The 17,702-nt window shown below is 44.1% G+C and overlaps 1 protein-coding gene across 4 annotated transcripts in view; it reads left to right on the top strand.

The window, feature by feature from the left end:
* Positions 1 to 17,453, top strand: part of LOC124066321 (signal-induced proliferation-associated 1-like protein 2) — a 79,783-nt gene extending 62,330 nt beyond the window's left edge. For 2 of the 4 annotated variants that reach the window (XM_046402592.1, XM_046402593.1), the window contains exons 14-21: positions 446 to 819; positions 3,095 to 3,352; positions 6,552 to 6,690; positions 10,699 to 10,918; positions 12,326 to 12,457; positions 14,826 to 14,943; positions 15,858 to 15,936; positions 16,364 to 17,453. In XM_046402592.1, the coding sequence (XP_046258548.1) occupies positions 446 to 819; positions 3,095 to 3,352; positions 6,552 to 6,690; positions 10,699 to 10,918; positions 12,326 to 12,457; positions 14,826 to 14,943; positions 15,858 to 15,936; positions 16,364 to 16,510 (1,467 nt within the window). In that variant the 3' untranslated portion in view covers positions 16,511 to 17,453. The remainder of the gene's footprint in view (positions 1 to 445; positions 820 to 3,094; positions 3,353 to 6,551; positions 6,691 to 10,698; positions 10,919 to 12,325; positions 12,458 to 14,825; positions 14,944 to 15,857; positions 15,937 to 16,363) is intronic. The other 2 variants (XM_046402595.1, XM_046402594.1) reach the window with 2 other exon arrangements.
* Positions 17,454 to 17,702: the final 249 nt, after the last annotated feature.

Raw genomic sequence — 17,702 nt, 5'->3', positions numbered from 1 at the left:
ATCCTGAGGTCTTGGATTACAGTCTCAAATTAAGCATTTCTGTTAACATTCACTGGAGGCCTGTTTTTAAATCAGTAAATTGAGTTGTAAGGTTGCTCAGCTGCATTATACACTGTGTCCACATTGTGAACGATTTCACTCTGAAATGTTATACACCCCTAGTAATGGCCAGATCATATGGATCTCTTACATAAGTACCACAATTTAAAATGAAAAATGTGATATTCTGCATATGCTGTTTATATTTATTTCTGTCAGCTAATTTTAGAGCATAATAGGCTTCAATAAAACAAGTGGTCCCTCAGTCAGGGACACGCAAAAGAGTGACCAGAGTGCACCAAACATGTTAAAACAACCATAAGAATTACATGCACCTACTGTTTGACCTTGTCTGACTTAATATATTTCTGTCTTCTTCACCCTTCCTGCTGTCTGTCTCAACCAGACGGGCGATAAAAACTCAAGCCACTCAAGTAGCAACACTCTGTCAAGCAATGCCTCCAGCAACAGCGACGATAAGCACTTTGGCTCTGGAGACTTGATGGATCCAGAGATGCTGGGCCTCACTTACATCAAAGGGGCGTCCACAGACAGCGGCATCGACACTAATCCCTGCGTGGCCCCTGGGGCCCGGGTGTTAATGCAGGGTAGGGTGGGAGAGCAGGGACACCCTTGGGTATCGGAGCACCATGAAGACGCAGCATCAGAGGAGGATCATGGGAAACTGTACCTGCCACAGGGCTACGCCTCTGCCGTCATGTCTGGCCATGTGACAGAAGGAAGCATCGGAGACTTGAGCGAGATCTCATCCCATTCAAGGTACGATGCAGAGGCAGGATGTGTGTTTTATTTTACACCAACCCCACCCCCACCCCAAAGGTTGTGTAGCTATGTATATCTGCTGTTGTGTGTGTTTTGGGTAGCATAGCAAAGACTGCCTCTGGTCAAGACAGAAATGGGTGACACACAAAAGGGAAAACTCCATTATCATAACATCAGTGGGAATATAAAGGTGCCCACACAGTTCCAAAGACATGTTGAATGCATGCCAAGGAGGACTGAAGCTGCTATGCAGGCTCAACACTTTGCTACGAGACTTATTGTTTCTGCTTTTTATTTGTCACCAATCTGTGTACCCCAGCCATTGTCGGATGTGACCCTGATGCTCTTTCTTCTCTATAGGCAATTATGCAGCTGTGTTGTGGACTGATTCTGGCGTTGGCTCATTGATTTGCTCGCTCAGAAAAAATCACACCCATTTTATGGTATATGGCTCGAAGCACAATCCACTGTGTTCAGACATGTGGATGTACGTTCACACATGTTTCACCACTGCCGCCACTCTTGTCAGCCCATTATCTATTCTGTTAAACACACACACACAGACCAACACAAGCACAAAATGATGGTTGCTAGCTGTTAGGTGACCTTTTCACCCGGCCTTGCTCCCTTACTCCTGAGCCACAGCCTGAATCGTCCAGCTGTGCTGAAGTCAGTGGGTGGGGCCACTGTCTGGCGGGAGCAACTTGGGAGGGTTTCATCACACCGTTTTCCAAGTTCTCCTCACCAGACTGGGACCCATCTGGGAAAGAGGAGAGGTGTGACAGAGGGTTGGCCCTGCAGCCACTCACAGTCTGTCTCTATGAAATAGAATGGGTATCTATTTGTTTATGCTGTACAGGATTGTGTTACCGCAATCTGTTCAGATCATTGGCCTGTTTGGGAGCCATCAGAACTGTCCACTCCTTGACATCATTCAGAAATGAGTAAGGAGCCCATGCCATCACCTTGACGACTCAGATCCTTCCCACCTTTTATGTAATGGTCTTTGACACCAGAGTGTCATCTGAGCAAACAGTGAAGCAGCAGGAGCACATTTTGCAGGGTGTGGCCCAGATGGTCATGAATATGGATAGAGAGTATGTTGTGCCTCCAGCAAAGGCTAACTCTGATGTCTCACAGCGTTTTAGGAGGATGTTTTGTGTTTGCTGAAAGTTTTCCAACAAACAACAAGATGTTATGACCAAAATGTGACAGGGTTATGGACCAACTGAGCAGATAACAGATGAATCCTAACCATGCAGGAGAGACAAAACACAAACTGTCCAACCTCAATGTTAGTGATGATATGAATGGAAAACTACAGTTTGTGTGCTACTCTGATGGGCTTCTTAAAATGTGAAATGATGCAATGTAAGTAATGGAAGTTAAAAAGAAACGACAGGCAGAGTGCTGCGGCTCATCTTCACATTGCTGTCAAACGTGATACATTCATCCTGCATAAATCATTTCATTATTTGAATGAGTACGTGGTGTAAGGATTTGGAGTCATTCTAAATATTTTCACAAAGCTGAAATGCTAATCATGAGCAAGGAAATGGCACCTAATCACATTTAGATCAAATGCATTTGTAATATATATAAAATCAATCAAAGTTGTTGCAGCTTTTAGAAACTGAAGCTGAAATAAATGCTTTTATAAAGCATTTGTGTGGCCATTTGATCATAATTTGAAGTAAGGGTTCAACCATACCCTAAAATAAGAAGTATTTTCCCTCTTTCCCAGTGATAGCTATCCATGCTGTTATTTTAAAGTATTTTTTTTTTGCTTTGAGAACGAAAAATCAGCAGCAGTCCCAACGGTGGAAATTTCCAAACTTCCACAGATAAAACTCTCTAGATACCACTGGGAGCAAGATGGTATATATGCTTCTTTGCGATTTGAGTGCACTGACCCTTTAATCTGGTTTGTCAGTTGATATTTGACTAAATATTGAAAGGGCAAAGTTCACCTTGAGCACATGAAAAACTGGATGTGAGTCAACTTCCAATCTAGGAAAGAGATGAACCGTTCGACTGTAGTCTGTGCAGAGGAAGTGATGTCATGCTGTCTAAGCCCACAGCAGAGCCGTGCTCTCAGTGATCATTTTAGATTAAAAATCATCTTGTTAGTCACCATTCTCATTTTTTCATTGTTGATGTTTGTTTATGCTTTCATGTTTTGTTTTGTTTTTTGTTTCTCTATTTTCAAATTTCTTCATTTTGGTCACTTTTGAGTTATATTATGCTTTATTTTGTTTTGCTGTTTGGTCAGTGGCTCACATCACTCTGGCAGTCCTCTGGCCCGTGGTGCCAGATGCTGTTTATCCGCTGACTCCTCCAAGGTGTACACCATTCCCCAGACCAGCAGCTCAGGGCCAGAGTCCGGGCCAGGGCCCAGCTCAGAGGCATGTGGGCAGACACAGCCACAGTCCGGATGCAAACTTCCAATGAGCATGAAGACGACCGATGATGATGATGATGATGATGATGCCCACAGCACTGAGGGACCTCCCAACATTTCAGAGTGTGGGTGAGTGTGTGTGTGTGTGTGTGTGTGTGTGTGTGTGTGAGAGAGAGAGAGAGCATGTTATTAAACGTCGCCTGATGTTTAGCTCCTATACCTCCTCTACCATCACAAGTAGTACAGTTTGGTTCCAGTCCACAGTAAGTCAAACGTTAGCTATCATGCAAAGCAAGATGACACGCTTTTTAATCACGCTAACCGACCTCGTCAGCACTGTTTCTCTCACTGTAGAGCTATTTCCCCCTAGACTTACTGTTGCACCAGATCCAGACCCATTCCAATACAATGCCACCCCCCATCAGCTTGCCCAGTGTGCCTAAACCGGCCCTGATTGAAGCTGACAGCCACAAAATAAATAAGCTCAATGAAGCTCCCGACATAATACACTTGGCACATGTCACTTGTAGTTATTGATTGCTCCCGTGAAGCCGGGTCCCCGTGGACTGCCAGGCTGAGCCTCTACCAGATCAGCATCTCTGTTGGGAGCCAAACAACGATCCACGCAGAACAACACGCTGCTGTCACACATACAGCCCAAGGACACCTGCCGCAGAATGGCCTCTAGAAATATGGCAAAGGAAGAGGAATGTATGCAGTCGCCCAGCCAGGTTGATAATGTCTTCCGACTTTATGTGAACAGTGATGACTGACTGTATCTGTCTGATGATTAAATGATTTGCTGTAGAGAACTGAGGGCCACAGATGGTGAAATTGAAACACAGCTTTGAGGGTGTGAGTGTATATATGCGTGCATGTGCTTGTTTGAAGGTGTTTGCTTGCAGGCTTGGGGGCGTATTTTGGGGGAGAGAATGTGAGATCTGCCCTGGAAGAGACCCCCTGCTCTAGCTCCTGAATAATTCCATTTGGGCTGTGAAATTTGCCACTTAAGGGCTATGTGATTGATCGCATGCACTGAAGTCATTTTCTGCCGACTTATGAAAAAGCTCTGTAATTCAGTTACCCTCCCCATTGTTTGTTTATATATTCCTGCAGTTTTATTTCATCTTACATAACAGTGCCTCGTGATGAATGGCCTAATATTACTCACAGAAACTGTTCTAACATAATGAAGTTTCTCTTCCTCCTTTCTAAAAAGTTTTCTCATTTTCTGTAAGACTGTAAGTAATGCAGGATGTGTAATGATGCTCCTAACCCTGGGCTGTTTCTCTCTTGTTGCTGCTTCTTGTTCCAGAGGGGCTGAGGGCTTGTTAGCCTTCCTTCTCAAAATACTATCTGACCGTTCAAGGTATACAGTCAGTCAAAGTCAACCCTGTGGCCCCAGTCTGACCCATCCTGCTCCCCCACATGTCCCCCACTCCTTTGTCCCAGACCACCACCCCACTCGTCTCTCATAGCAGGTTCAAAGTGCCAGACCTGCCATGCGGCACATGCTGTCAGTGGAGGGCAACCAGCTGTGTGTCAGTGGCTGTGACATTTCTGCTGTATCTCCTACAGGATCCCGTTGCTGTGTACTGTTCGCCAATACTGCCTCTTATTAGGGCCCCATCCGACGTACTCTCCAAATTCCTGTAGTTTCCAAAAAAAATTGGATTACGTTTTTAAAAGTAATTAAAAATAAAATGTGAGCCCATGTTTTTGTTAGTTACACAGAAGAACATGTATTCAACACCACATTATGTAATTGAGCACAAGTAACTCTGATATATCATACCAATTCATGCTGCTTTCGACCTAAGATCAATGATTCCTTCCCTGAACCATGTGTACCCTGTGGTGTTTTAATCTATAGTGATGGGGGTGTAGGGTGGTGGCATGGTTATGTACATTGAACACCCTCACTCTTTTTATTCTTTAGTTTTTGGCCTTTTTGTAACAGTAACTGGAAGTATGACCTTCATGCCTTGTCTACCGCAGAAGAAGGTTTGGTATGCAAACTGTCCACCTCAGCCAAACATAAGAACATTTCATCAATTTCTTTTTGTCTTTATGTCAATTTTATGAAATTAAATAGTATTTTTTACAAGAGATGGATGAAAACATACCTTGTTTCTTCACATCCATACTCAGCACCCACTGTGCAAGAAAACGTTTACATTTATAGTAGACATTAGAGGCAACAGATGCTCTCACATTGGACAATAACCTTTAATTGCAAATGTCAGGGCTTTAGCGTTGTTCCAGTCTTGTCGTAATCATGGCTCAATCATGTAAGAACAAAGTGGACAAGAGCTAAGTCAGGATACAGGTGGAAAATGAGGGGTTTGTCCATACAGTTTTGGGATCAGTATACAAAACTCGTTTACATCCTGTACTTTTTTCTGGATGCAGCCCTCAGAAATAGAGCAAATGATTTTGAAACCAGGTTGTCACGCATCAGTCAGAATGCATCTGGTAATCAGACATGAACTTTTCCAACACTCATCTATGTATTAAGGGCTTGGTTGTCATGGTGCTAAAAACTTTAAACAGGGCAATTCTCAGCATTAGTGTCTCTAGGTAACTGTCGCAGCCAGGCTGTCCTAACATCTCGTCTTGTAGCTTATTGTATCCCCCTGCGGCCATCTAACACCCTGCCAACAGCTCTCAGTGTGCCATGCTCACAGACTGCACACTTAGAGCAGAGGTCTCACAGCCACACAACTTCACTAGCCAGGTCAGTCACATCCTCCCTTCTTTTACACCCCTCTCTGAACACTCAGCACCCTCAAAATCATGTAAACCTTCTATGAAGATACACTCTGACAACCACCGCAACTGAAACCAAACATGTCACCTCTTGTTGGTCCTTCTTAAACCCTGTCTGCAAGTTCTCATGTCTTCCTCTGTTGTCGTCTGAACACTCCCCTAGCGTCCCTGGTTTGCACTTGTCTCTTGATGTAATTTTTTTCCAAAACCTTGGTTTTTTTTCCCCTTCCTTCCTTCCTTTATATCTTCCTTTCTGTCTTCACAGTCTTTTCAATCAGGGATTAAGATAGAGATCGGACAGGGTGGCTTGGAAATAAATTCCATCCCTCACTCCCCTCTCCAACCTCTTACCCCGTGTTCACCTGACTAGCATGGAGCAGGGAGGCACCTGATGTTGGCATGCTAAGAAGGATCCACCTGAACCCCTTGTGTGAAACTGACCTTATTTTCCAAACAGCTGGACCCAAGCTGTCACGGCCCAAAGCCTCCCTTGCAAGTTGTGTCTTTCATGCCCCTTCTGATGAGCTCTGCTTTTCTGTGCCCTCTGTATTGTCTACAGGCAACTGTATGCGCAGGAGGCTGCCTGTCGGCTCCAGGCTGCTGAGCGGGAAGGAAAATCACTGCAGAGACTTTCAAAAGAAGAATACCTTAAAATGATGCTGCCCGACAGCCCTCCAGGAGAGGACAGGACTCGCAAGGTAAGGTCATTGTGGCTGACTGACAAACTAACCTCTAAATTACATGATAAACAGGTACATATTAAACAGTTGTAATTGTCAAGTAATGTTGATGATTACATGACCTTAAATGGATCTGCTGCAAACTCAAAGGCAATTTTATCATGCTGACTAACAGGCATAGTACATACAAGGCGAGAATCAGAGCAGATAAGCTCTTGCTAGGAAACAAGTAAAAGCAGGACAAACATCTGCTGCCTATCAGCTGGCACTGCTGCTGAGCACCACGGCTGATAGGGCTTGTCTTTCCCGACAGAAGACCTTTTCAGTCCCCATTGACTGACATAGAGTATATGGTTAATTTAATTTATAACAGGGGGCCTGGGTTTGCTCAGTCAGGATGTCGTGGATAAACCCAGGGAGCTGGAGAGAGTGCATCGATGTTTGATGTTCCTGGGTCCTGCAGACTCTATTAATTGCATCTTCAGTTTCCCCTGTGCCACTCCCCATCCCCCATCCATTATCTACCAGGAAAAGACCCTGGAGACATACAAATCAGTTATTTTTGGATGCTGCTCAATTCTAATAGAAATGCACTTCATCCCTAGAGATAACAGTCATGTCCTCTAGCACAGGCAAGCCTTGTCCCTCGCATGAAGCATCTTAGTGTAGTGATGAGCTTGCCTTGCTGTTGCATATTGAGCCTGCACTATATGAAATGTGGTGCTTGCAGCATCAGTGCCCGTCTAAAATGAAAGAAGGCGAATCAGGTCTGCGCTTTGATTTTCCGTTCATTTGATGCTGTTTTGTTTCCCATAGAGCAGTTAAGTGCCGTAGCCAGTACAAAAGTGCACAATGCTGCTTGCTGGATTCAAAGTGAAGTATGGTCTTTGTTGCAGTCTCACTCTCCACTCTGATTCAGTGTGATAATACAGTGTGTGGAAAAGCAATCTGGGAGAGAGGTGCAAGAGGGATGGCTCAGAGCCAGACAATCCAACCATATACTGTACACATCTGATCCCAATGAACACATACTGTTCTTTTCTGGGAGCAGCTTCACTTGGACTGCATGTTTTCAATCATTTGCTGGCACATAAAGGAATCAAATTACAGTAATGACAATGTTGGAAACATCATTGATGTATTTCTGATTTAATACAGGATGACTTGTTTAATCTCCAAAGTAATTAAACAGAGTCTATGGCAAAGGTTAATTCGTGTGTCACTTCCGGTAGTCACCCAGTGCCATTGTGTGGGTGAGCAGGTGCAGAGAGATTTTCCTTGCCAGCCGCTGTGTCCGCTGAGACGCCCTTCTACAGACAAGCAGACCATTGTGTGGCTGACGTAAAGGAAAGGCCGTTCACCGCTTATTCTCCCACAACGTTCCTCTTTTGAAGCTCCTGTGGGAAAGAAAAAAGCATCTGAATAGGTGGTTGTCCAACACATCCTCCCAAGTGGCACGTCAAAGGATTCCAGTGCTTGTTGTAGTCTTTGTTTAGTGTGGGCAGCAATGAAAAAAGTCAGGGAAATCAGGGAAAATCGAGGTGGATGTATCAGCTGCCTTGACCGATAAGAACGCTGATGTTGTGCGGAAGAATTCAGACACATTGCAGCCCAAATCTGGGTGACTGTTGCCAGCTGAGGTGGATTTAGACACACACTGAAATAGTTTATAATCTTGCAGGTTTGATTAATACAATATTTTCTCCGTAATGTGCACAGCAGGCTCAATTAACCAGCGCCAAGATGTGCTCAGAGAGCCTGGTTTGATTCCGTAGATGTCATAAATAGATGGCTTCTGAAAAAACATTAAGCCCTATTGCAAATGGTTTCATTTGCTGTGACTCTGTTTATTGGAGTTCTAAATCTGTGCTATTTTTGCTTTATACAAGAGAGCAGCAAATCCCATTTGAAGTTGTTTTGATCAACGAAAACCTTATGGGGTCTAATCTTGTAAAGTTGGGTGGAGAGACATGCATTAAGATACAACCTTGTTAAGTTAAAGCCTCTGAGATGTTCTTTGGTGGTAGTGTGTGTGCATACTTCTTTGAATTCCAGTATAGAGGCCTATTTCCTTTAAAGACATAGTAGATGTTTGTTAAATTCTCACGATGGGATTTGTGGGAAATCCATCTTTGAAATGGAGATGGTTGGGTGTTGGCTTGTGGGGATATCAGTCTAGTGTTGGTTACAGCTGGGAAGCCAAAGGCAGACATTTACCCATCTGGCCAACTGCCCCGCATATCATTTGTGGCTACTTTTGATGTCACTCCTGCAATATTTATGTAAGCTAAAAGGGACAATGATGGATTGGATTGGCCTTTGTGGTTTGGTGTGTTTAAACAGGAGATCCTCTGTCAAAATTCTGGCCATGACCACGAAACTCGAGTATCCCTGCAGTGGTAATTCTTTCCTGTGCAGGGAGGACATCCCCTCAGGGTGATGCTCCTTTTCAAACCTTCACAGCCTTTGTGAAGGTTCATCCTGACCGTGTTTTGACTTTTGACCTCTGCATTGCCTTGCATTGGCCTGTTTAGGTCTTTCAAGTATGACTGCTATTCTAGAGACTGCAGACAAAGCAGAAAATACACTTTATATAAATACATTATAGCCACTGCCTCACTGAACTGTGTTTACTGGGTCTTTGTCTGGTTTGTAAACAAGCACACAAAAGAAAATGTGGACTCAGTTAATTTAGATATGATGAGTATTTAATCAAGCCCTGCATTATTAAAATGACTTACAGAAGCTCCACCATGTTTTATTTATCTGTACTGGTAATACATGTATCATAGCCCATGCTGGAGTCCAGTTAAAGGAAAAATCTGGTGCTTTGCAATCTGAACTACTTTTCCATAAAGGCAGCCATTGTGAATCTGAAGGTTGTGTTAGCTTTGCACTCTTCAGCTCTGTTGTAGAGATGCAGAAACACTGTACATTGAGAAAAGCTGTGTTAGCATTGTAGATGAATAATTTCCAATGGTTAGCTTTAATGGCTAATCCAGTGTGCTACTTTCTGTTATTTCATTCGGTCAGACTCAGAGACAAGTATACAGCCTAACTAAACACACATTTTTTGCTTGAGTCACAGTCACCATATTTATTGGAAGCGTGTGAGGTTCAAAAATATGTCAAATCATTTTATTTTTCATGTACACTATGTAGACAGAAGTATTGAGACACACCTCTTTGTGGGGCTTTTCAGGGGCTTGGCTGGGCCCCTAACTTCAAATGAAGGGAAATCTTAATACTTCAGCATACCAAGACATTTTGGACAGTGTTGTGCTTCCAACTTTGTGGCAACAGTTTGGGGAAGGTCCTTTTTCTATTCCAGCACGACTGTGCCCTAGGAAGAACTTGACTGGCCTGCACTGAGCTCTGATCTCAACCCCTTTGAACACCTTTGGAATGAAAAGGAATGGAAATTTCAAGCTAGGCCTTTTCTTCCCACAGTGTCTGACCTCACAAGTGCTCTATTGCGTGAATGGGCAAAAATTCCCAAAGAAACACTAAAATCTTGTGGAAAGTCTTTCCAGAAGATGGGAAGCTGATAGAGCTGCAAAGCTGACTATGTATTTAGAATGCGATGTCATTAAAATCCTAGTTGGCGTAATGGTCAGGTGCCCCAATACTTTTTCAGTATAGTGAGGGTTTTTCTGGTCATCAACACTAACTCTAAGTTCTCTGATTTCTGCAGTGTCTAACTTGAAGCTCAGTGATTATTGGCTGCCTCAGCGCAGTGACCTCAGTCACCACTTCAACAAGCCCTGTCCCCCATTTTCCCCACTTGCCAGACACTCTCCAGCTGTGCTCAAACCATTTGCATTTTCCTGAGAGCAAAGACTGTAATTGATTCCTGACACTGTTCCCTCCTTACCCACCCAGTTGCCTGCTCGTCTAAACCTGCTGTGCAGAGGAAAGGCAAAGCATGGGGGGGGTCATTGCTGGGGATTTGGAGGTCATTCAGCTCCATCATTGGCATTGCTGTGACTGTCTCTTGACAAATTGTTCTCCTTCTCCCTCTCTCAGGTGTCAGCAGTGGGCAGTTTGTCACCGAGACGCTCCCTGTACCGGACACTCTCAGACGAGAGTGTGTGTAGTAACCGTAAGGGTTCATCATACGCCAGCTCACACAGCTCCATGTTGGACCAAGCCATGCCTAACGACATCCTATTCAGCACCACCCCACCTTACCACAGCACACTGCCTCCTCGTATGATCCACAACCAGGGGGCATCTAACCTAAGGAGTAAGTACAGACAGTGAAACCCTCACTAGGCTAGCCGGTGCAACAGGAATAAAAAATACTGAAATGCGTACAAGATTTCAGCAAGAATGCTGCAGAGAAGCTGCTTTAAAGAAAACAATCAAAACCGTGCCTTGTGTCATTAAAATACCTCTCATAGACAAGAAGGCTAATGCAGACTTTCTCTGCATGTTGGTCTTGGATTATCATTCATCTTCTCTGGCACCGTACAAGAGCCAGGATATAGATACTTGTTTGAAGAGCCACTTGTGTCCCGCCGATATGAGCACAACTGGTACACACTCCAGTAACACTCCTCAATATAGCCAACTAATTGGGACTGGGTGTGCAACTTGCAAGGGGCCCTCCGCTCCATCTGCATTAAGCAGACACCTGTCACTTCTGGCTAGTGTTCCCCTCTCTACCGTTTGTCCAGCATCCACTGAATATGTATTAGTGATGTGTCCTGCCTACGCTGCTACAGGTCTTTAAGATCTGTGACATGAACATGCCTATTTTCCCATCAGGAGTGTCACAGTGTCTGTCAAGCATTATGTTTCATTCACTCATAAGTCCCTGCTTGCCTTCCCCCTCAGTTCCTCCTGTCTCATTTCCATACTGTTCCTCATCCGTCTCCGCCTGCCACTGCTAGATAGAAAATGGCTTTTGGAAAGATGTTTCTCTCTGTAGCCTCTTCTGGCTGTCAACCTGATGGATTCACGATTGTTTTGAAAAATAGTTGAGAACACGAGCTCTCTCTTTCCCCTAGTGAACCAGTCGAATTTGGTAAACAGTGAACCACTCGAGCTCCAAGATGCTGGGTAAATTGAAAGGAGAGTGTCAGGGTCATCTGAAGCTCTACTTCTCCACTCATGCTTTTCTGAATGCCTCTCTGCAGAATGGGAACTTTATTGCATTCCCAGTCTTTCAGGGCTGACAGGGAGGGAGGGCGGGAGCGACAGAAGGGAGGGAAAAGAGATATTGATTGAAACATGAAGACATTCACTGAGACAAGTCATTTATCGCCACTCAGACAGCGCCTTGTGAGCGCTATGCAGAGACGGTGGTTTGCTATCACATATATTCAAAACTTTTATTTGAAGTGAAATCATTGCGTTTGTCACTTCAGTGCATCCAGATTAGAACTGGCCTTAGATGAAGGTATGATTGGATAGGAGCCACTTCATCTACCATAGACTTAAGCTGGGTGTTTTCATGTGCAGCGCAGGAGTTAAATCATCCCTTTTAGTCAGCAATGCCTAGTTCAAATAACCCCCCCCCCCCGTGCTCCTCCATTCCTCTCCCAACCCTTCTTGCCTGCTCTGATGCAAACTGATGGGCGACTCAGAGTTTAGCCCTAAACTCAAGCCAGGCTGAGACACTGATCAGAGTGCCTGCCTGTCTCTGCAGATGAGATTTGGTTCTCTGACGGCTCCTTGGCGGACAGGTCCAAGTTCAGCGACCCCGGCCTCATGCCCTTGCCAGACACTGCCACGGGCCTGGACTGGTCTCACCTGGTTGACGCAGCACGAGCCTTTGAAGGTAACCAGCCTGGCTGAAGCTGCTGGCACCTTGTGTAACCTCCCCACTCCTCCTGGCTGCTTAGCGCGTGTGTGTTTGTGTGTGTGTGTGTGTGTCCATAATCTGCAAGTGCTAGCTCGCTTGTGTTTGTGTTTCCTCTAGTGTCTCTTTAAGTGCTTTAGGAGGTGACTTGTGGGAATCCTTTTGCTTTTTGTACCTCTTCTCAGAGCCCCATTGTGATTTCTATCAAGATTTGAAACTTGAAAAAATGAGCCATTATTTCTCAGCACAGACATGGAGCCAATTTTTAAAACACAAAACCAGCAAGTCATCACTCAGGGACAGCAAAGATAGCAGAGCCTTTTACTTTTAAGCTCTTGGGTTTATAATTTTGGGATATTTCAGCTCTTCTGTTGGCCTTTTGTCCGGGATGTCTCAATTTAGTCCACTGGAAGATTTGGATTTTTTTTCTGCTGTAAAATGATGACAGTCATCTGTCCCAAAGTGGCAGATTCCCTCCTTAGATACAGAAATCATTTTTAAGGTGAACTGTTGTTTCACACAAACTGTTTGAACGGTCGCTTCAGAGTATTTGTGGTTTTTGGAACCTGACTGGAACAAATGATTTAGAAATGGAGTATTAGTGTACAGTTATGATGACTTAGACTCTAGAGTATGTTGTCCTCCTGGGCAATGTGATTGATATGTGCCTGTCAAAACAGGAAACTGTCTTTTTACATATCCAGTTTTTGGCTAATTAGCATTTACACGTCTCAGCCATTTCATGCTCGGCATCATCACTTATGTTCATTTCTTTCCCCGTTTTAAGTACTTAATTCGACCGCTCTCATACCAGTGTACTCCCTGTTTATCACGGAAATGCTGTGACATGCCATGAGTTTTTTTTTCCACTTGAACTCGCTCTGACCCCAAGCCCATTGAGCAGGCAACGTAGCATGTGACCATTCATTTGTCATAATTAATGAATTCTCTGTAGAGATTCTTCTTTGATACATTTCCTGCTGCATAGCCCGCAGCATATCATTTAACAAGAGTGGAATCAGTGGAGATGATGCAGAGTCTGACTGGCAGGAAGAAGGCAGTTGTCACGGCAGCCCTGCTGGCCCAGAAAAGCACTGTGTAAGCTGGAGCCTTGTTGCCAAGCAGAAAGTGGCTCCAGGCTGCCATTGTGCCATGTATGTTTTACCAGCTCTGGTTAGAACCTGGGGACAAAGAGGTTGACGAGATGTAAAATATTTATACTATTCATAACTTTGTTCTTGTTGATCCTGAGAGACTGCTTGTATTTGTGATGCAAAAAGACGGTATGTGTTGACTTGCACCAATCACAAACACTTTATGGCCTCCCTGACTTTTGGAAGTAAATGCATATGAAATTAAAAATGGACTTGATAAATTTCATCAACAAAAGGATTTCGTTGCTATCACTGAAGGCTCTCTTTGTCAACTCTTGGATATATTTTTAATATTTCACTGCATGTTGATTCATAGATTGTCATGTTTCCTCTTCACAGTAAGCTGTTTTTGTTTGATTTTCAGCCGTTTGTCCAGTAAATCTGGACACAGGGTCACGCAAAAATGACAAGCAGCTTTACTAGAAGTCTTTAATCTTACTGATGCAGCCATCAACTATGAAGAAAATGCTCTTTCATATGTAAATTAAAGCTTGGTCTCCTTTTCCTGCCTCGTCTGAACAGCCAACTCCAGACTCGATCAGCTTTTGTCTTGGAGTGGATTAGCTTTCATTTGGGGGCTAAATTAATGGAAGGGTTTCCTTAATCTTTTCTCTGAATATGCAGATCCCCCTATCTTTAGTCTCAGACCAAGGGCTTGAGAGAGAGAGAGTGGTTTCTAAAGAAAAAGAGCATTACGCCTCAAAACTGAGCAGTCCCCATGAGTAACATGCCAAGTTTTGGTTTTCCGTGGGGCTTTGAGCAGGCTTAAGGGCCTGATATGGTAAAACAAGCATGACTGGTGCCTTACAGCTCTCTGGGATTCAGCCCATTATGAGCCAACAGCTGTCAGAGGAAGCTCAGAGGGGCGAGGGCAACACCCAGGGGACGGACTTTATCTGTGGTAGTCTAGAAATGCTCTGTTTACCACCTTGTTCCCTGTTGTCTGGATCTGGATCTCTCAGTACAGGAGGGCTTCCTGTGGTGGCTTTGTAGCAGCACTTTAACCAGAACCACTCATTCATACAAAGCATGAATGAATCGCCCCATCCTGTCAGGAATGTGTGCATGCTAGTGTGTTGTTCTGCTCTATTTTAGTTGCATGCTGGCACCATAAAAAGCATTGCTGAACACATTTCCTGTTCCTGATGTTAAGGGCAGATTATGACCTGTTACGTCACCTGTTCCTTCTCCAGACCAGCGCGTGGCGTCTTTCTGCACCATGACGGACATGCAGCGGGCAGAGGCTCTGCAGATCTCAAGAGAGCTGACCAGACGAGTGGTGGAGGCGGAGGGAGTAGCGCTGGAAGCAGAGTAGGCTTTGCCGACGAACAAATAACACACGAGCACTAATGATTCTGTAGCAAGTGAATAATGTTCGCTTAAACCCAGCCCCGAACAGTAATTGTGCATTCATAGCTTAGCAACCATAACTAGACACAGCAGGCCTGTCAAGCTTTTAATTTGTGCACATGATGAAGTGCTGTACATGAGGCTCTAATAAGAGCAATACTTCAGAGTATGGAGGATGGTGTCTTTCTTATAAGCTTTACAAAACCCAAAAGTGAAGCGCGAAAGTATAAGTGATGGATTAAATAGCCTGCTATCTGCTCTAACATGAGGTTTTATGTGCCTTGAAAAGGTTTACCCTCCAGACACCAGTCCCAGCATTGTGTTAGTTAAAGTTACACTTGCCAAACTCATTGTTTTTTCTCTTCCTTAAATCTTTGTCTCTAGTGAAAGTACTACTGATTTTTTACTTGTTCAAATATATTGTAGGACTGAGGCTCACTAGCTTTACACTGCAACACATAAACAATAACTGGACATTAGCCTCAGTCTGCTAGTGTATTACCAAGCATGTTACATTGGGCACATTTAGCACCCTCTGACAGGGGTGTTATTTTGAAGCAAATCAACTAGAAACTTTAAAGTCATTTGGCACCTGAGATTTCCACAAACTGTTAATGCTGATTTAGCAGCAGTTGTCTTTCTAGCCTATAAAATCCATTGTTTGTTTGGACCCATTGTTTTAAAAATTCCTAAGAATTTAAATCTGCCACTGCTATCTCTGTAAATTGCATATTTGCCATGCAAGAACAGAGAGCTTGGCAGGAATCACAGCAGTAACTAGGAGTGCAGACTTAGCAAACTGTTCATTATCAGCATCTTCTGTGATAAATGACTCTTGAGTGTTAACAACATCCATATTTTGTGCCACCCAACAGCAGTTCCCCCTCTACACTAACTGGCAAAGTCAACCAGTTGGAGCTGATCCTCAGGCAGCTGCAGAATGACCTCAGAAAGGTAAGTTCACATATAAGTCTCATTTTTTGTTTATGTTTTTGTCACCTTTTTGCTCTCCTTTTTCACGTCAGCAAACAGTGCATGTCTGGGTTACAGAGCTCAGGAGAACAGACAGTGAGTGCCCCGAGGTCTGGGTAATACAAACTCGTCCACTTAATTCAATATCCTGCTTCCTTTCTTTATTGTTTCCCAGCCCAACATTTCCCCACGTCCACTAATGTGCTTAAAATGGGGAGAGGAAATGCACTTTTTATCAGGACAGAGAAAAAGCTGCTCTGCCATCTTAATGCCTCCCATTTACACAGTGCTGACGACAGACGGATGTTCTTGTAATAGCGAGGCTTTTATCAGCCTCTTTTGTATCCACTTATTTTTGCCTCATGTCCTGACGCTGATTGTGTTTGTGTGTGCGTGTTTGTGTGTTCAGGAGAAGGAGGATAAGGCAATGTTGCAGGAGGAGGTGCAACACCTGAGACAAGACAACATGCGACTGCAGGAGGAGAGCCAGACTGCCGCGGCTCAGCTCAGGAAGTTCACAGAGTGGTTCTTTCACACCATTGACAAGAAACCCTAAGAGAGAGAGAGACGGAGAGAAAGAGAAAGATGGCCTTCACTCCTCCTGGGCACCCACTCAATTCTTACTTAAGACTCCCAGATGATCCACAAGCAAAGAAACTTTCAAACAAACCATTACCAGCCCCCAGAGTAATCAAGACTCTTTAAAAAGCCCCTGATTAGGTAACTGTAGTGCAACCCTGCATAGAGAGACTTGAAGCCCTGATGTGGACCTTAGTTTCGAGATCCTCCCCTGTCTGAAGTGCAGGGCCGTTTCTGATGTTAACGGTTTCTCCATCCTAGCAAAACGAGACTCTTGGGAAATCTCATCTCCGGCGCTGGAGACGATTTGAGAAAGGCGAACCCCAGGGGCCCCGCGTGAGTCCCTGGGATCTTCTTACAGTAGTGGAATGTAAAGCTCATTTACTGTAGTCAACATATAATCTACCTACGTACGTCCCGTCAGCCTACTGTACTGTATACTCAGCTGTACTGTATCATACTGCGCACACTGTCACACAGCTGTTTCTGTGCCGGCCTTCATGGACACTCGAGAGGAGAGGGTGAGGAGGAGGAGGGGAGGAATGTACTGGACATAATGAAGTGGTACTTACTGTCTGCTTGCACCAAGAGGAATCCACATGCGGTGGTCTTGAAACATACAGTCGGGGGGAATGAATGTAGCTCAACTGAGACCCTTTTATTTCTGGATTTCTGGTTCCCAAAGTCACAAAAGTTTTAAGGTTTGATGTTCTGGGCCATTTTTCTTTTTCAATTAATTCCACATTTTCTTTTCCTCAGTGTTGTAACGTAGGGTCACATGGCAGTAATTTTGATGTTTAAAGGTGCTTTCCCTACACACTTGTTTGTCAGTAGTTTCCATTCACTGTCACAATGTCCTAGCAATAACAAAGTGGTAGTTACGAAACTGTGTTTAAAAAAAAAAAGAAAAAAAAAAAACTTAGCACAAACGTGAAGAGTTCCTGTCGAGAAGCAGTCGTACTTGACATGTATTTATAAAACAGGAAGAGACTGTGCCTAAAACTCTTGGTTGTAAATTGATTGTTTCTCTTTGCTTTTAATTCTCTTTTATAAACACATGCCTTGTCTGTGGCTCACTGATATAAAATTGTGTGTATGTGTGTGTCTCTGTGTGTGGGAGAGAGAGAGAGAGAGAGAGAGAGAGATTGTGTGTAGTTTATCACAGCAAA

This window comes from Scatophagus argus, chromosome 10, assembly GCF_020382885.2.
Source record: "Scatophagus argus isolate fScaArg1 chromosome 10, fScaArg1.pri, whole genome shotgun sequence".
NCBI lineage: Eukaryota > Metazoa > Chordata > Actinopteri > Scatophagidae > Scatophagus > Scatophagus argus.
The sequence above is the reverse complement of the archived record's forward strand: the minus strand, read 5'-3'. Positions and strand labels throughout refer to the sequence as shown.